Source organism: Amblyraja radiata, chromosome 32 (genome assembly GCF_010909765.2).
Source record: "Amblyraja radiata isolate CabotCenter1 chromosome 32, sAmbRad1.1.pri, whole genome shotgun sequence".
Lineage (NCBI taxonomy): Eukaryota > Metazoa > Chordata > Chondrichthyes > Rajiformes > Rajidae > Amblyraja > Amblyraja radiata.
This window is the reverse complement of record NC_045987.1, coordinates 29,263,025-29,281,028: the sequence shown is the minus strand read 5'-3', so window position 1 is coordinate 29,281,028 and position 18,004 is coordinate 29,263,025. Positions and strand designations below refer to the sequence as shown.

Genomic DNA, 18,004 nt, shown 5'->3' with positions numbered 1-18,004 from the left:
TGAAGTTCGTGTCGCAGGTATATCAGGTGGTCAAAAAGTATTTTGGCACTTTGGCCTTCATCAGTCAGAGTATTGAGTATAGAAGTTGTGAGGTCATGTTGCAGTTGTATAAGATGTTTGTGAGACCGCATTTAGAATATTGTGTTCAGTTCAGGGCACCATGTTATAGGAAAGATGTCAAATTGAAAAGAGTTCAGAGATCCCCATCCTGGATCAGTCCAATCAGGGTTGTGTCGTCTGCAAACTTGAGAAGCTTGACAGAGGTGCAGTCATTGGTGTGGCAAGAGTAGAGGAGAGGGGAGAGTACGCATCTTGCCGTGCCCCTATGCTGAGCATTTGCGGGTCCGAGATATGCTTTCCCATCTCACATGCTGCTTCCTGTCTGTCAGGAAGCTGGTGATCCACGGACAGAGGGGTTCAGCATAGTCAACTCAGAAAGTTTGGAGTGTACTAGCTCTGGCACAATGGTGTTGAATGCAGAGCTAAAATCAACAGGGGGTACCAGGGTTACGTTTCTGATTTTCAAACCTGCAGTAAAACTCATTCAGGTAGTTCGTCAGCTGACGATTGTCCAAAGAGCGGGGGGCTTTCCTCTTATAGCTGGTGATTTCTTGCATGCCCTTCCAAACTGAAGAAGAGTCACTAGCTGAGAACTTGGGCCCTGGTTGGGGGGGAGGCAAGCGGAGCTGGCCCCGCCACAGCGGCGTCTGGTGTTGGGGTTACAGCCGCTGGGTTCAGATTCAGCCACTCCCGCCCGGCGACGGGAGGACGGTCTCCTGGTCGCCAGGCAAGCCGTTGGTGAGGCTCCGACGCTGGATGGGGCGGGCAGACCCGGCACCCCTCCCCCCGGGCCCAGAGAAATGGGCACTCCCTCATTCCGCGGGCCAGATTTTATTTCCGAATTTATTTATTTATTTTTTCCCCTCTGAATTTTTTCTTACTCTGGGGGATAAAAGGGGGGCGACATGGACATTCTTACTGATATTAATGCAAAAACACAGAAATAAATAAACAAAAGTAGGAACCCGAAGGACAAATTCTTGGCACAGAGAGTTTGGGTCTATGCAACAAGCTACATAGGAGGTGGTTGAGACGTACGTCAGAAATATTTAAAGCATAAAAACATAGAAACATAAAAACATGGAAAATAGATGCAGGAGGAAGCCAGCACCGCCATTCATATAACCATATAACCATATAACCATATAACAATTACAGCACGGAAACAGGCCATCTCGACCCCTCTAGTCCGTGCCGAACACATAGTCTCCCCTAGTCCCATATACCTGCGCTCAGACCATAACCCTCCATTCCTTTCCCATCCATATAACTATCCAATTTATTTTTAAATGATAAAAACGAACCTGCCTCCACCACCTTCACTGGAAGCTCATTCCACACAGCTACCACTCTCTGCGTAAAGAAGTTCCCCCTCATGTTACCCCTAAACTTCAGTCCCTTAATTCTCAAGTCATGTCCCCTTGTTTGAATCTTCCCTACTCTCAGTGGAAAAAGCTTTTCCACGTCAACTCTGTCTATCCCTCTCATCATTTTAAAAACCTCTATCAAGTCCCCCCTTAACCTTCTGCGCTCCAAAGAATAAAGCCCTAACTTGTTCAACCTTTCTCTGTAACTTAGTTGCTGAAACCCAGGCAACATTCTAGTAAATCTCCTCTGTACTCTCTCTATTTTGTTGACATCCTTCCTATAATTAGGCGACCAAAATTGTACACCATACTCCAGAATTGGCCTCACCAATGCCTTGTACAATTTTAACATTACATCCCAACTTCTATACTCAATGCTCTGATTTATAAAGGCCAGCACACCAAAAGCTTTCTTTACCACCCTATCTACATGAGATTCCACTTTCATGGAACTGTGCACAGTTATTCCCAGATCCCTCTGTTCACCTACATTCTTCAATTCCCTACCATTTACCATGTACGTCCTATTTTGATTTGTCCTGCCAAGATGTAGCACCTCACACTTATCAGCATTAAACTCCATCTGCCATCTTTCAGCCCACTCTTCCACTGGCATAAATCTCTCTGTAGACTTTGAAACTCTTCTTCATTACCCGCAACCCCACCTATCTTAGTATCATCTGCATACTTACTAATCCAATTTACCACACCATCGTCCAGATCATTGATGTACATGACAAACAACAGTGGACCCAACACAGATCCCTGTGGCACCCCACTCGTCACTGGCCTCCAACCTGACAAACAACCATCCACCATTACTCTCTGGCATCTCCCATTCAGCCACTGTTGAATCCATCTTACTACTCCACCATTAATACCCAACCATTGAACCTTCTTAACCAACCTTCCATGAGGAACCTTGTCAAAGGCCTTACTGAAGTCCATATACACAACATCCACTGCTTTACCCTCATCAATTTCCCGAGTAACATCTTCAAAAAATTCAAGAAGATTAGTTAAACATGACCTTCCAGGCACAAATCCATGTTGACTGTTCCTAATCAGACCCTGTTTATCCAGATGCTTATATATATTATCTCTAAGTATTCTTTCCATTAATTTGCCCACCACTGACGTCAAACTAATAGGTCTATAATTGCTAGGTTTACTCTTAGACCCCTTTTTAAACAATGGAACAACATGCGCAGTACGCCAATCCTCCGGCACTATTCCCGTTTCTAATGACATTTGAAATATTTCTGCCATAGCCCCTGCTATTTCTACACTAACTTCCCTCAATGTCCTAGGGAATATCCTGTCCGGACCTGGAGACTTATCCACTTTTATATTTCTCAAAAGTGTCAGTACTTCCTCTTCTTTGATCCTCATAGTTTCCATAGCTACTCTATTTGTTTCCCTTACCTCACATAATTCAATATCCTTTTCCTTGGTGAATACCGAAGAAAAGAAACTGTTCAATATCTCCCCCATCTCTTTTGGCTCTGCAGATAGTTGGCCACTCTGACTCTCTAATGGACCAATTTTATCCCTAGTTATCCTTTTGCTATTAATATAGCGGTAGAAACCCTTCGGATTTACTTTTACCTTACTTGCCAAAGCAACCTCATATCTTCTTTTAGCTTTTCTAATTTCTTTCTTAAGATTCTTTTTACAGATTCATTATGATCATGGCTGATCGTCCCCTATCAATAACCCGTGCCTGCCTTCTCCCCATATCCCTTGACTCCACTAGCCCCTAGAGCTCTATCTAACTCTCTCTTAATCCATCCAGTGACTTGGCCTCCACTGCCCACCATATAACCATATAACAATTACAGCACGGAAACAGGCCATCTCGGCTCTACAAGTCCGTGCCGAACACTTATTTTCCCCTAGTCCCATCTACCTGCACTCTCCATTCCTTTCCCATCCATATACCTATCCAATGTATTTTTAAATGATAAAATCGAACCTGCCTCCACCACTTCCACTGGAAGCTCATTACACACAGCTACCACTCTCTGAGTAAAGAAGTTCCGCCTCATGTTACCCCTAAACTTCTGTCCCTTAATTCTGAAGTCATGTCCTCTTGTTTGAATCTTCCCTACTCTCAATAGGAAAAGCTTATTCACATCAACTCTGTCTATCCCTCTCATCATTTTAAAGACCTCTATCAAGTCCCCCTTTAACCTTCTGCGCTCCCAAGAATAAAGACCCAACTTATTCAACCTTTCTTTGTAACCTAGTTGCTGAAACCTACGCAACATTCTAGTAAATCTCCTCTGTACTCTCTCTATTTTGTTGACATCCTTCCTATAATTGGGCGACCAAAATTGTACACCATACTCCAGAATTGGTTTCACCAATGCCTCTGTGGCAGGGAATTCCATAAATTCACAACTCTGATTCAAAGACTGTGGCCCCTGGTTCTGGACTCGCCCAACTTTGGGAACATTTTTTCTGCATCTAGCTTGTCCAGTACTTTTATAATTTTATAAGTTTCGATAAGACCCCCCTCATCCTTCTAAATTCCAGTGAATACAAGCCTAGTCTTTTCAATCTTTCCTCATATGACAGTCCCGCCAACCTGGGCAGGTTGAGTGAGTGGGCAGATGCGTGGCAGATGCAGTATAAAATAGATAAATGTAAGGTTTTCCACTTTGGCTGCAAAACCAAGGGGGCAGATTATAATCTTCCCAATGTTGGGAAAGTCCAGAACCAGGGGCCACAGTCTTAGAATAAAGGAGAGGCCATTTAAGACTGAGGTGAGACAAAACGTTTTCACCCAGAGAGTTGTGAATTTGTGGAATTCCCTGCCAGAGGGCAGTGAAGGCCAAATCACTGAATGGATTTAAGAGAGAGTTAGATAGAGCTCTAGGGGCTAGTTGGAACAAGGGATATGGGGAGAAGGCAGGTACGGGTTATTAATTGGGGACGATCAGCCATGATCACAATGAATGGCAGTGCTGGCTCGAAGGGCCGAATGGCTTCCTCCTGCACCAGTTATCTATATCTATGCCTGGCGGTCGTAGTGAATTAGTGTCCAGTTCCAGTGCTTAATTTTAAACTTTGTTTCTAATCCCCTCTCCACCCCCTCCTCCACTCTCCACTCCCGAATACTCCCATCCCCCACCCCCCTCCCCTCACTCTACCCCCACGATCACCATCCTCTCATGCTTCTTTCCTCTGTGCTCCACTCAGGCTCGGTAGCGTCACAGAGACTGGCCGACATGCAGGCGATGGTCCTCTCTCTCGCCCTCACCGTCATCCTCTCGGCCTTGTTCTCTCTCGCCGCCGCCATCCCGGTGCCGGAGGTTCAATACCTGACGTTCGTTCTGTTCATGATGATGCGATCCTTCCTGTACGGGGGGCTCGCCGCGTTCATCACCATTACGTAAGTTGCGTCCTCCTGGATTAGAATCAAGGGTTAAGAGTGTTTAATTCTCATGTGTATCCGAACAGAAAACAAAACAAATCTACCTTGCAAGAGCCCAGATAGAATGATAGAATGTAGAAACAGGCCCTTCGGCCCACACCGGCCAATATGCCCCAGCTACATTGGTCCTACCAGCCCGCGTTTGATCCATATCCTTCTAAACCTGGCCAATCCATCTACCTGTCTAACTGGCTGCACATTGGTTGTTTTGCACAAAGCTGCAAACTTTGGGTTGAGAGTTGGTCTTATTGCACTTACGAAGACAATTTATTTCGAAGTGTGCATTGCACATAAGGGCCAAAGCATCATGCTGTACATCAGACAGGGGCGCCCCTTCGATTGATCTTGCAAAGGCAGTAATGCCTGACCCAAGTATCTTTAAGATCTTTTGGAGCCTTAACTCCTGTGCTCTGATGCTTCCACTCATGTGCCCTCAGATGGCATGGTTAACAGGGCACTTTGATTGAGGCACAGTTGGCAGGTGTCTCATATCTTATCGCCGTTTCTTCCATCATTAAATCCTGTAACTGATGGGAAGCCATATAATTAATGGTTCTGGCCAGGTCATCTTCCAACGGCTGACTAGTTCCCGTTGGTATGGCTAATCTAGATGCCATGCCTGGCACTCCTGGCTCTTGGCTCTCGTGCTTTGGGGTATGCTGCTCCCCAATACCTCCAACCTCACTCAGGGTCAGAACAAAACTGCCCCGGTAAGCTCACCTCCTCCATGAGGGAGACATCATGCAGCCCTTCTAAAGGTACTGCTGCCATGGGCCCTCAAGAAGACCCGCGGATATACGGCTCCTCTTCACGGAGCAGATCTTCCCTATACAGCCCTCTAGTAGAGGTTGCTGCCACGGGCCCATGGGGTGACCCACGGATATAAAGTTCCTCCTAGAACATGTCACGATGGAGCATCCTCTCCATCAGGTGCTCCATCTTTGCCAGACGTCCAGAAATGTCACTGAGAGTGGGAGAAGAAACCTCCTGGCCCGACTCATCAGAGTCCTCGGGCCTTACTGATTTTTTGGTGGCTTTTCTCCCTACACGAGTAGCCATGGTGCTTTCAATCGGCACCTGAATAGCTGCCGCTGGTCGTGATGCCAGCGGCTCAGAAGGCGAAATGGGCGCCCGCCCGCTGCCCGCCTCGACCTTCCTTTCAACGCTATCTCCTGTAAACCAGACTTATGCCCCTGTCCCACTTAGGAAACCTGAACGGAAACCTCCGGAAACTTTGAGCCCAACCTAAGATTTCCGTGTGGTTCCTGGAGGTTCCCGGAGGTTTTTATCAGTCTCCCTACCTGTTTCCACTATCTGCAACCTCCGGCAACCACCTGCAACCTCCACAAAGGAAAAAGTAGGAGGAGGAGCCCGAAGGCTGAGGGATGGGATGAGACAGCCCGAGGGCTGAGGAAGGGGAGGAGACAGCAAGGGGTAACAAAATTGCGGAATCTTTGCGGAAGGCCGACACGGGGGGAGATGGGGAGATGTGGCGAGTGGTGGGCTCACGTTGGAGGTTGCAAAACTGACGGAGGATTACTTGTTGTATGTGACGGCTGGTGGGGTGAAAAGGTGAGGACTAGGGGAACTCTGCCCTTGCGAGTGGGGGGATGGGGAGAGAGAGCAGTGTTGCGGGGTATGGAAGAGACCCTCCCCTCATGCGAGCCTCATCTATGGTGGAGGAGGGGAACCCCGGTTCCCTGAAGAATGAGGACATTTCAGATGCCCTGGTGTGGAACGCCTCATCCTTGGAGCAGATGCAGCGTAGACGGAGGAATTGGGAGTAGGGGATGGAGTCCTTACAGGAAGCAGGGTGGGAAGAAGTGTAGTCCAGATAGCCATGGGAGTCAGTAGGTTTATAGTGGATGTCCCGTCACTCAAAGTCTGGCCACACCCACTGAAGTGGCGACCAAACAGACTCCCCTTTTTCAAAGTCTGGCCACACCCAATAAGGTCTCAAATTCCACAGACAAAGACCTACATTCTTATTCTAGGTTCAGCAACCCAAGGTCACCTGCCGTTCTGTTGCTCTGTGCCAAATGTTATTCAAATCTTGAAGGCAGGTTTGTTTTAACGCTCAATGTTGAATTTAATACTGTTTCTCTTCTTCTTCTGCCTCAGTTCTTACTCCCTTCCTCTTCTTCATCTGCCTTTAGTCAGGAAATGCTTAATTCTGTCCGAATTTCGCCACCAATTTCCCCTATTTTGCTTTGTCAGGAAAAGGGATCCCTCCACCTTTTCTCATTTCCTAGCAGTTTGGTCAGCTTGTAACTTAATATTCTAAATTTCTTATTATACTTAGAATTCAAATAACACATATGTTGGACGGGGGTTCCTCCTTCAATGTTATCCAGAGTATACCCCATAGATAGAGAGAGAGAGAGAAAAAGAAAGAAAAAGCAGATTTCTCAATTCTTAAAAAAACACCAATGAATCCCAAATTTCTCAACCAGGAAGACTCGCTAATCGAGACCCCCAGTTTCTCAACTTAGCAGACTCCTTATCCCTTAAAAAACACCGCCCCAAATATCTCAACCAGGCAGACTCGTTAATCGAGACCCCAGTTTCTCAACTTGGCAGACGTCTTAATCATTGAGAGAGAGAGAGCCCCTTATTTCTCAACCTGACAAATCCTCGGATGTCTCAACAAGGTAGGCGCACACCTCGTCCCCTGTTTCTCAACCCAACTAACCATGGGTGTCTCAACAAGGCTGACGAGCCACTTATAGAGGGAGAGAGGGAAAAAATAGAGTGAGAGAGAGTGAAAGAGAGAAAGCAGTAAAATACATACACAAAATTCATACGTAAAAATACATACACAATTCATAATTGGTCTTAGCTTTGTTTAACTCTAAGAACCTCAGCTGGGAACAGACCAACTTCTGACAAAGAAACAGAGGTGTTTCCAGGAGTGTCTAGGAGTCGGTTACAATGGATAGAGATATTCCTCCCTTTCCAGTCCTGGTAACCTCTGCTCAGTTATCCGGTGGTGGTCCCAGTGAGACCTGCGCGACTACGGCAATGTAAAAGTTCACTTAAAAAGATAGACACAGTACAAATTCTTAAGGTCATACAAAGCTTTAATTTAATGTCTGACGGGTGTAGACCTAGAGACCCAGAGGGAACAGTTTTACGTCTGAATCTCCAGCAGCACACACAAAGAAATATCAAAAAAACAAAGTTTATATACCTTCAGACATAAAACCAATTGCATGATGTAATGTACAAAAACCATCATCCACCTCCAAATATGGAGTTGTTTTTCACTCTTTGCCAAAAGCCAGTCATCCCAAATGGCATCCTCTAGGCCCCTTCTTATCTGATTAACCTCTTCAACTTACATTAAAAACTTGTAATAGAGCTGCAAACTTTTCAACTTAAGTAAAAAAAACCCTTGTCATGATGGGATTTGTGCAAATCTCATCATGCATTACAATTGGCTTTTTACGACAGGAAAGGTTAAATATGACAACAATCAATTAATAACTAACTCTTTCAGATGTGTTATATCTGGACTATCAGAAGGCTTTCAACAAGGTCCCACATAAGAGATTAGTATGCAAACTTAAAGCACACGGTATTGGAGGTTCAGTATTGATGTGGATAGAGAACTGGATGGCAGGAAGCAAAGAGTAGGAGTAAACGAGTCCTTTTCAGAATGGCAGGCAGTGACTAGTGGGGTACTGCAAGGCTCAATGCTGGGAACCCAGCTATTTACAATATATTAATGATTTGGACGAGGGAATTGAATGCAACATCTCCAAGTTTGCAGATGACACGAAGATGGGGGACAGTGTTAGCTGTGAGGAGGAAGCTAGGAGGCTGCAAGGTGACTTGGATAGGTTGGGTGAGTGGGCAAATGCATGGCTGATGCAGTATAATGTGGATAAATGTGAGGTTATCCGCTTTGGTGGCAAAAACAGGAAAGTAGACTATTATCTGAATGGTGGCCGATTAGGAAAAGGGGAGCTGCAACGAGACCTGGGTGTCATGGTACACCAGTCATTGAAAGTAGGCATGCAGATGCAGCAGGCAGTGAAGAAAGCAAATGGTATGTTCACATTCATAGCAAAAGCATTTGAGTATAGGAGCAGGGAGGTTCTACTGCAGTTGTACAGGGCCTTGGTGAGACCACACCTGCAGTATTGTGTACAGTTTTGGTCTCCTAATGTGAGGAAATACATTCTTGTCATAGAGGGAGTACAGAGAAGGTTCACCAGATTGATTCCTGGGATGGCGGGACCTTCATATGAAGAAAGACTGGATAGACACGGCTTGTACTCGCTGGAATTTACAAGATTTAGGGGGGATCTTATAGAAACTTACAATATTCTTAAGGGGTTGGACAGGCTAGATGCAGGAAGATTGTTCCCGATGTTGGGGAAGTCCAGAACAAGGGTCACAGTTTAAGGATAATAATAATAATAATAATAAATTTTATTTATGGGCACCTTTCAAGAGTCTCAAGGACACCTTACAAAAAGTGAGCATGTAGAGGAAAAACATGTAAGGGGAATGAAATAAATAGTAGAGACATGACTAGTACACAAAGTAAAGACAGAATTCAATACAAAACACAGTATGAGGCAATTAATGCACAGATGAAAAGGGACGGGGACGTGGGGCTAAGGATAGGCAGAGGTGAAGAGATGGGTCTTGAAGATGGTGAGGGACACGGAATTGCGGATCAGTTGGGGGAGGGAGTTCCAGAGCCTGGGAGCTGCCCTGGAGAAGGCTCTGTCCCCAAAACTGCGGAGGTTCGACTTGTGGATGGAGAGGAGACCGGCTGATGTGGATCTGAGGGACCGTGAGGGTTGGTAGGGGGAGAGGAGGTCAGTGAGATATGGGGGGGGGCCAGATGGTGGAGGTCTTTGTAGGTGAGGACCAGGATTTTGTAGGTGATCCGGTGGGAGATGGGAAGCCAGTGAAGTTTTTTGAGGACTGGAGTGATGTGATGCCAGGATTTGGTGTGGGTGATGAGTCGGGCGGCTGCGTTCTGGACCAGTTGGAGTCGGTTGATGTAGGTGGAGCTGATGCCAAGGAGAAGTGAGTTGCAATAGTCCAGTTGGGAGGAGATGAAGGCATGGATGAGTCTTTCAGCAGCAGGCGGTGTGAGAGAGGGTCTGAGTTTGGCGATGTTGCGGAGATGAAAGAAGGAGGTTTTAATGACATGGCGGATGTGAGGCTCAAGGGAGAGGGTGGAATCAAAGATCACGCCAAGGTTGAGGGCCTGGGGAGATGGGGAGACAGTGGTGCCGTCGATGGTGAGAGTGGGGTTATTGATTTTGCTGAGTGTGGCTTTGGAGCCTATGAGGAGGAATTCTGTCTTATCGCTGTTGAGTTTGAGGAAATTATGTTGCATCCAGGTTTTTATAGCTGACAAACAGGAGTTGATATGGGAGAGTGGGGGGTTGTGGGGGGATTTGGTGCCAAGGTAAATCTGGGTGTCATCAGCGTAACAGTGGAAGTCCAGATTGAAGTGGTGGAGTATCTGACCAAGGGGGAGGATGTAGATGATGAAGAGGAGGGGGCCGAGTACGGAGCCTTGGGGAACGCCTTGAGTGACTGCGGCTGCGGCTGCGACTGTAGCAGAGGTGTGGTTGTGGCGAGAGATGAAGTGGGATCTGTTGGAAAGGTAGGAACGGAGCCAGCTGAGTGCAGAGTGCAGGATAAAGGGGAAGTCTTTTAGGACCGAGATTGGAAAAACATTTTTCACACAGAGAGTGGTGAATCTGTGCAATTCTCTGCCACAGAAGGTAGTTGAGGCCAGTTCATTGGCTATATTTAAGAGGGAGTTAGATGTGGCCCTTGTGGCTAAAGGGATCAGGGGGTATGGAGAGATACTGAGTTGGATGATCAGATGATCATATTGAATGGCAGTGTAGCTCGAAGGGCCGAATGGCCGACTCCTGCACCTATTTTCTATGTTTCTATGTTTCTATCTATTCCTCTCATGATTTTATACACCTCCATGAGGTCACCCCCCATTCTCCTGCGCTCCAAGGAAGAGAGTCCCAGCCTGCTCAACCTCGCGCTATGCTCAACCCGTCTGGCCCTGGCAACATCTCCGTAAATCTTCTCTGTATCCTTTCCAGCTCAACAGCGTCTTTCCTATAGCATGGCGCCCAGAACGGATCACGATACTCTAAAGGCGGCCTCACCACCATTTTATACAACTGCAACATGACCTCCCACCGTTTATACTCCGTTCTCTGATTGATGGAGGACAATGTGCCAAAAGCCTTTATGACCACCTTATCTACTTGCGACTCCACCTTCAAGGAACCGTGCACCTGCACTCCTAGATCCCTCTGCTCTACGACACTGCCCAAAAACACAACCATTCGCTGTGTAGGTCCTGCCGATGTTAGACTTCCATAAAAGCAACACATCACATTTCTCTGTATTAAATTCAATCAACCGTTCCTCAGCCCACTTGGCCAATCGATCGACATTCTGCTGCTATGTTTCACACCTCTTCACTACCTGCAAAACCATCTAATTTTGTATCATCAGCAAACATGCTAATATTGCCATGTATTTTCTCATCCAAATCATTGATGTAGATGACAAACAGTAACGGGCCCATCACTGAACCCTGAAACACACCACCAGTCACAGTCCTCCAGTCCGTGAAGCAACCTTCCACCATCAATCTCTGCTTCCTTCCATGAAGCTACATTTCTATTCAGTCAGCTATCTCTCATTGGATCCTATGCAAATCTAAACTAAACTAAACGAAACAGAACCAAACGGAACTGAACATAAAAATACAAACACAATTATAGTAAATAGAAAAAACAATATTCAGCCCAATCAAGACAAAAGCCTGACATCCCCATTGCAAAACAAGACAGTTTGTTGCACCACGTTTAGTTGGTATTCGTAGTTTTCAATAGGATGATAATTAAGATAAATTCACTAAATTAATAACCACAATACAAATGCAGAACATTCATAGTCCTTGGTGCATCCAAAGGCACGCCAAAGATGCTCACATTTGAGGCTGGTGTTCGTGAACCTGGAGCTCACGGTTTATCAGACACCTGTACATTCTCCCTGATTGGAGGAGTGACGTGTGTTTGATCCCTTGATGATGCTGGCTGCACTTTTGATGGAGCGCCACTCTCTGCGTGGCGGGTGCCTGGAACACGCTCACAGGCCAGTGGTGGAGGCAGATACGACAGTGGTGGTTCAGTTCACAAACTTTTAGATAGACTCATTGACATGTCAGAGACCGACACATTATGGACAATTTATATTTATACCAAGCAAATTAACCTAAATACCTGAACGTCTTTGGAGTGTGAGAGGAAACCGAAGTTCTCGGAGAAACCCACGCGGTCACGGGGTGAACGTACAAACTCTGTACAGACTGCACCCCGTAGTCGGGATTCAACCAGGGTCTCTGGCGCTGTAATGTAGCAACTCTACTGCTGCGCCACCATGGCGCCCTTCTGAGCCACCGTGCCGCCCTTATTAAGTATTAGAAAGAAGCACATCGTGCTGCAGTATCTCTGTAGAACATGGATAGGCGATGTTTTGGGTCGTGACCCGTCTTTAGACTAGGTATTAGCTATTAGCAGACATGTTAGTCCCATTACGGGAAAGATGAGAGGGATGTGGAGAGGGCGCAGAACGTGCTCCACCGGGGTTGCTTCTTGGATCAGATACCTATAGCTACAATGAGGATTTGGACAGACATGGACTGTTCTCTGGAATTGAGGGGAGACATGATAGAAGTATATGAAGTTTTGAGCGGCATGGGTGGGGTAGAGTTTGAACCTTTTCCCCAAGGCGGAAATGTCAAAGATATGGAAGTATCGCTGTAAGTGAGAGGGACACAGATTAAAGGAGACATTTTTTACACAAATGGCTGTGATCACGAAATCTGCCGCTGCTGTGGTTACTGCTGTAGTTACGATGGTGGCGTTTAAGAGGCTTTTAGATGGGCACATGTATCTACAGGAAATTCAGAGGTATGGATTACTTGAAGGCACGTGAGAGCAATTTATAACATCTACAGTAAAATATTGAACATTCAGTCCTTCAGCCCACAATTTCTGTGCCACACATAAAGCGAAGCCCAACATATCCATGAGCACGATCCATGAGCAGCGATTGCTTTCATATCCACGTGCCTATTCAAAATCCTGGGACATGTCACGACTGTATATGTCTCCACCACTCCCGGCAGCTCCTTCCAGGCACTTTCCACATTCTGTATAAAACACCTGCCTACAGATATACAGATATATAACCTGCCCCACGCGGCCCCTGTTTTGCCAATTTTACCTTAAAGCTGTCCTCTAGTATTTGATATTTCCATCCCGGGAAAAGGGTTCTGCTTGTCTAGCCTGTCTATATCTCTGATAATTGTATATATTTCCATCAGGTTTCCTCTAAATGTCTGGCATTCCAGATAAAACAGTATAAGTTTGTCCAAACTCTCCTTGTACTTATTACCCCCCCCCCCCCCCCCTCCCCCAATCTATGCATCTGGTAAACTTTCTCTGTGTCCTTTCCAAAGCTATACACCCTTCTTGTCAGGGCCAGATTTAGATTAAGAGAGGCCATAAACTATTTCACTTGTGAGCCCCCCCCCCCCTCCTCCCAATCCCCTACCCCCACAACTAGAGGACCATGACTACCCGACAGTGACAGTGTGACACTTTTAGATCGTACTGTATGTTGTCATTAAACAGTTGGTTTTAAAATACATATTGGATTCACCGCGGAGCGGGCGATGCCTTACTTGGATCACCGTTTGAAGTTCTGGAGTGTTGGGCCTGCTGCTTCAACATCATGGAACTGTGGTTTGCTGAGCTCCCAGCCTCGGGCTGCGCTGATTTCAACATCGTGGAGCCCTGGAATCCCTTTGCCCAGGGCCGCCAGCGTGAATCTCCGCCCAGCTCAGCCTGTGGACTTCGGGAGCTCCGGCAGGACGTGGCCGATTCGGAAGTGCCATAGTTGGGAAATATTTCTTAAAGAATTGTTCCTTATTGACAATTATATTGCAAAACCTGAATCAAAACTGAATCAAATCTGCTTGAAAAGGCTAACTTATAACTAAACAAACAGGTTCACTTCTTAATAAACAGACAACTCACAAAGCAGTTTGTTAGACCAATTCAAAACTTTACTAATTATCGGCCGATGGAAGTGGCAAGGAAAACAAACCCCAGCCAAGTGAGCAACACAGACACTTGGCTGTCCTCTCTCCACTTCCCTGAACACAGAATTACATGGTATTATATACTGTTGAGGCGGTTGATGTCCTGCCGGCAGTTTAAAATAAAATGGTCTAAGGCTGGAAGATGGCCATGAGGAGGGGTCCATTGGAGATGGGAAAGGGGATTATCAATTGGGGCGAGGACTCCTTCCCATGGAAGAACAGTGTGAGGCGGAGGCGACAGAAGAAGAGCTCCAAATCGCGGCGGGCGCGGAACTCATTGAGGTGGGGACAGGGGGACAAAGGTGAGGCCGTTCGGTATCTGAGAGGGGGCGGTCAGTGGGGATGGTGAACACACGGCAGGATTGGGGGTTGGGGCCGGAGGAAGGCAAGTGAGTGGACTGAGGCCGATGTGATGTCTGGTGGGGGGCGGTGGGTGGTCAGGGGGTAGGGGGTATGAAGACTGTAGTGTGGGTGGGGAAGAGCTGGGGTCCCATGGTTTGAGGTGAATTGGGAAGACCCAGTGGAACAGCCACGGAGGTTACCAGGGTTAGGGGACTGGTACTAGGACCCAGCGCATTCAAGCTTATGGGAGTTGGAGTCTGCAGCATGGAAACACAGGCCGGTGCTGAGTCCAGGCTGCAGGAAAGCGACGGCTGCAGGCTGCTGGAGCGCGGTGTACAGGCGAGGGTCGGTGGCCAAAGAGTAGGAGTTCCCGGTGGGCGGATGGTCGGTGGGACGGAGAGGTTTGACCGGTCCGGTGAGGCAGCGAGGTGAGTAGGCTCCCCCTAGATCTCGAGGCCCGAAGCTTCAGTAGTCTAGCTGATACGTAAATCCGGCCCTGCTTCATGTCGTGGGGTAAACTGAACTGTACACAATACTTTAACTGCATCCTATAAATAGTTATCATGGCATTATGTTCGGCACTAACTTAATGGGTGGAAGTGCGTGTTCCGGCGCTGTACTTTCCTATGTTCCGTGTCCTGTGATCACATGGGGTGACACACATGGCCTGTTATGGTGATATCCTTTCCGCACAATCACGCGGACTCTTTCCTTTCCTCTCGCTAGGTTCCCTCCATGCCACTTTGGAAAACTCTACGGGACAACACGGGCGGTGGCGGCCATCGTTTCCCTGCTCCAATATCCTCTCTTCATCATCATTAATGGTCCCTTGCAGGACGATCCATTGTACGTAAGTACCGGAGGCCTGTGAGCTTGGAATTGGACCCTGACTGGTGCGAGGTGGTGCAATTTGGGACATCAAAGCAGGGCAAGGCTGACACTAAATGGTAGAACCCTGGAGAGAGTTGCAGAACAAGGAAGTCTGGCGTGCAGGAGCACGGTTCCCTGAAAGTGGCGAGTCAGTTTCAAATTTTATTTTTGGTTTAGATTTATTATTATCATCCATTCTAACTTGGTCCAGTGAAAAATGTTGTTTTGCATACGATCCAAAAAGAACAGGCAGATAAAAATACAATCACGTCAAACTCAAATACGGCAGATTGCAGATAATCCTTTAAACCAGTTCGGTATTCCGTAAAACACAAGGAATCCTGCGATTTGTCAAAGGTCAGTCGCGATAAACACCCTCGGCAACCGTGCCGCCGCATGCACATAGACCCGCACCCCATCCGCAGCCAGGATCGAACCCGTGCCTCCAGCGCTGCGCACGCTGTCGCACCGCCTCTGGACCATCCCCGTCACCCCTCCCAAAGCGCCCCATCCCCATCAGATGGCTGCCGGAGACACTTGCGGTGACCACGGACCGACAGGACACCGGCCCGCCACAGCGGTGGCCCAGACACACAGCCAGCGCGGAGACGAAGGGCCAACTCATGCTCAGGTCAGCCTGACCTGCCGGCTGGGTTAATCCACAGCCCTAGACTGACGGGACACCGGCCTGGAGCAGTGAAGCTCGCGTTTTCGCACCGCGCAGGCTGCAATCCCGGGTCGCCTCCACAACGGCCGGCGCCCCGCCAGTCCATGGCAGCCGGTCAACCCGGCAGGACAGGCAGAGCTGAGCCAGCCCAAGGCCACCCCGGACATCCCCGGTCGCCCCGGACAGGGACAGGACACCCGGGAGGGGACGGGGATGGCCCAGCAGCAACTCAACGGGGCCTGCTGCGCCGGAGACACGAGCCCGATCCCGACCACGAATGAAATGCAAGTTTACACCCACGCAGCAGCACAACCGCCAAGAATGTTTATCGCGAGCACATGATCTGGGCATGTGCAGTCGGAATACCGAACCCGCTTAACGTAGCCCAGCAGTTCCATCGACCATGTCCACAAAGAGCTAGAGGTGACCCGGACCGTACACTAGATGATGACAGACTGTTCCAAACCCTGATAACAGAGGTTATTTCTTAGTCTACTGGTGTGCGCTTTCAAAAGTCTGTACTTTCTGTCGAACAGCAGCCGGGAAAAGAAGGAAGCAGTTGATTATGTTGGCTGAACGTGGCGAGTAAGATAAACATTGTGGGAGGCGTTTACCATTCTTTCCTTTATTGGGAAGGGTAGTGATCACACGAGTTGGGACATGTTGATGCAGCAGAGCACCACTGCGTAAAGTTTAGTTCGCCCAGTGACATGAAGGTTGCCATTAAGCCGCAAGCAGTTCAGAAGAGATTCGCCATGATACGTACTTCCTGGTTTTGCGGGCTTGAATTGTAGGGAAAGGTTGGATAGGCTGCTATTGTTTTTCTCATTTTCTTTGGGGCGCAGGAGACAGAGAGCTGAAAATATCGAGGTGTACATGAACACAAGGGGCGTTGAAAATGCGACCGTCATGGACCTTTCTTCCAGGATTGAGGGCATAGCCTTAAAATAAGAGAGGTGGGGGGGGGGGGGGGGGTTGAGATGGTCTTCATACGTAGCACCTTTTCACACTTGGTGGGTAATCCATATCTGGAATGAGCTGCTAGAGGAAGCTATAGAAGCGGATGCAATTACTTTTGAAACACATTTGCTCAGATATATGGATAGCAAGGTTTGATGAACGGACATTTGGATAGGAAAGTTTTAAGTCAATATGGGCCAAATGTAGATAAATGTAACAAGCGTAGAATGACAATTTGGTCGACCAGATGTTCCTGCTCTGTACAGCTCCATGACGCCCCTGTGACCTAGTCAACTAACAATGGTACAAAGCGATGGATGGAAATACAATACTCAACACCTTAAACTATAGCCAATTGCGAGGCACCGCATTTTACCAACGGCGTGAAGGCTTTGGAAAAGGTGGCGAAGAAATGACTGGACGTGTCTGTGGACATACCCGATTATCTAACGTCTTTCTCCTGAGAGTGGGGATGGATCAATGGCTAGACAAACGTAGACCAAACCGTAGGAATGTTTTCCCCAACTATATTGGGAGACACGGATTTCTGTGCCTATGTCGGAGGATGCAGGGATCATAAAGATCGAAGGCGGGAGACAGAGGAAGCACGGCTTGTGGGCTTTAGTTACATGCAGCTATGGCAAAGGCTGGGACTTTTGTGTTTGGAGTATTGGAGACGATAGATCACCAAGATTCAAAGGCGTGCAAGATCATGAGGGACACGGATAACGTGAACGATCACAATCTGTTTTACCTATGGTGGGGAGCATAGGTTTATAGTGAGAGGGGCAGATTCACTCATGCGATATTTTCAAGTTCAAGTTCAAGTCAAGTTCAAGTGAATTTATTGTCATGTGTCCCTGATAGGACGATGAAATTATTGCTTTGCTTCAGCACAACGGAACATAGTAGGCATTGACTACAAAACACATGAGTAAATAAACTGATAAAGTGCAAATAACAGATAATGGGTTATTAATGTTCAGAGTTTTGTCCGAGCCAGGTTTAATAGCCTGATGGCTGTGGGGAAGTAGCTATTCCTGAACCTGGTCGTTGTAGTCTTCAGGCTCCTGTACCTTCTACCTGAAGGTAGCAGGGAGATGAGTGTGTGGCCAGGATGGTGT

The 18,004-nt window shown here is 47.5% G+C and overlaps 1 protein-coding gene across 1 annotated transcript in view; it reads left to right on the top strand.

The window, feature by feature from the left end:
- The window catches only part of LOC116991090 (solute carrier family 43 member 3-like), a 79,484-nt gene that overhangs the window by 56,113 nt on the left and 5,367 nt on the right, over window positions 1-18,004 (top strand). Inside the window, 2 exon segments of the mRNA XM_033049443.1 lie at window positions 4,632-4,824; window positions 15,110-15,233. Of these exon segments, the coding sequence (XP_032905334.1) occupies window positions 4,632-4,824; window positions 15,110-15,233 (317 nt within the window).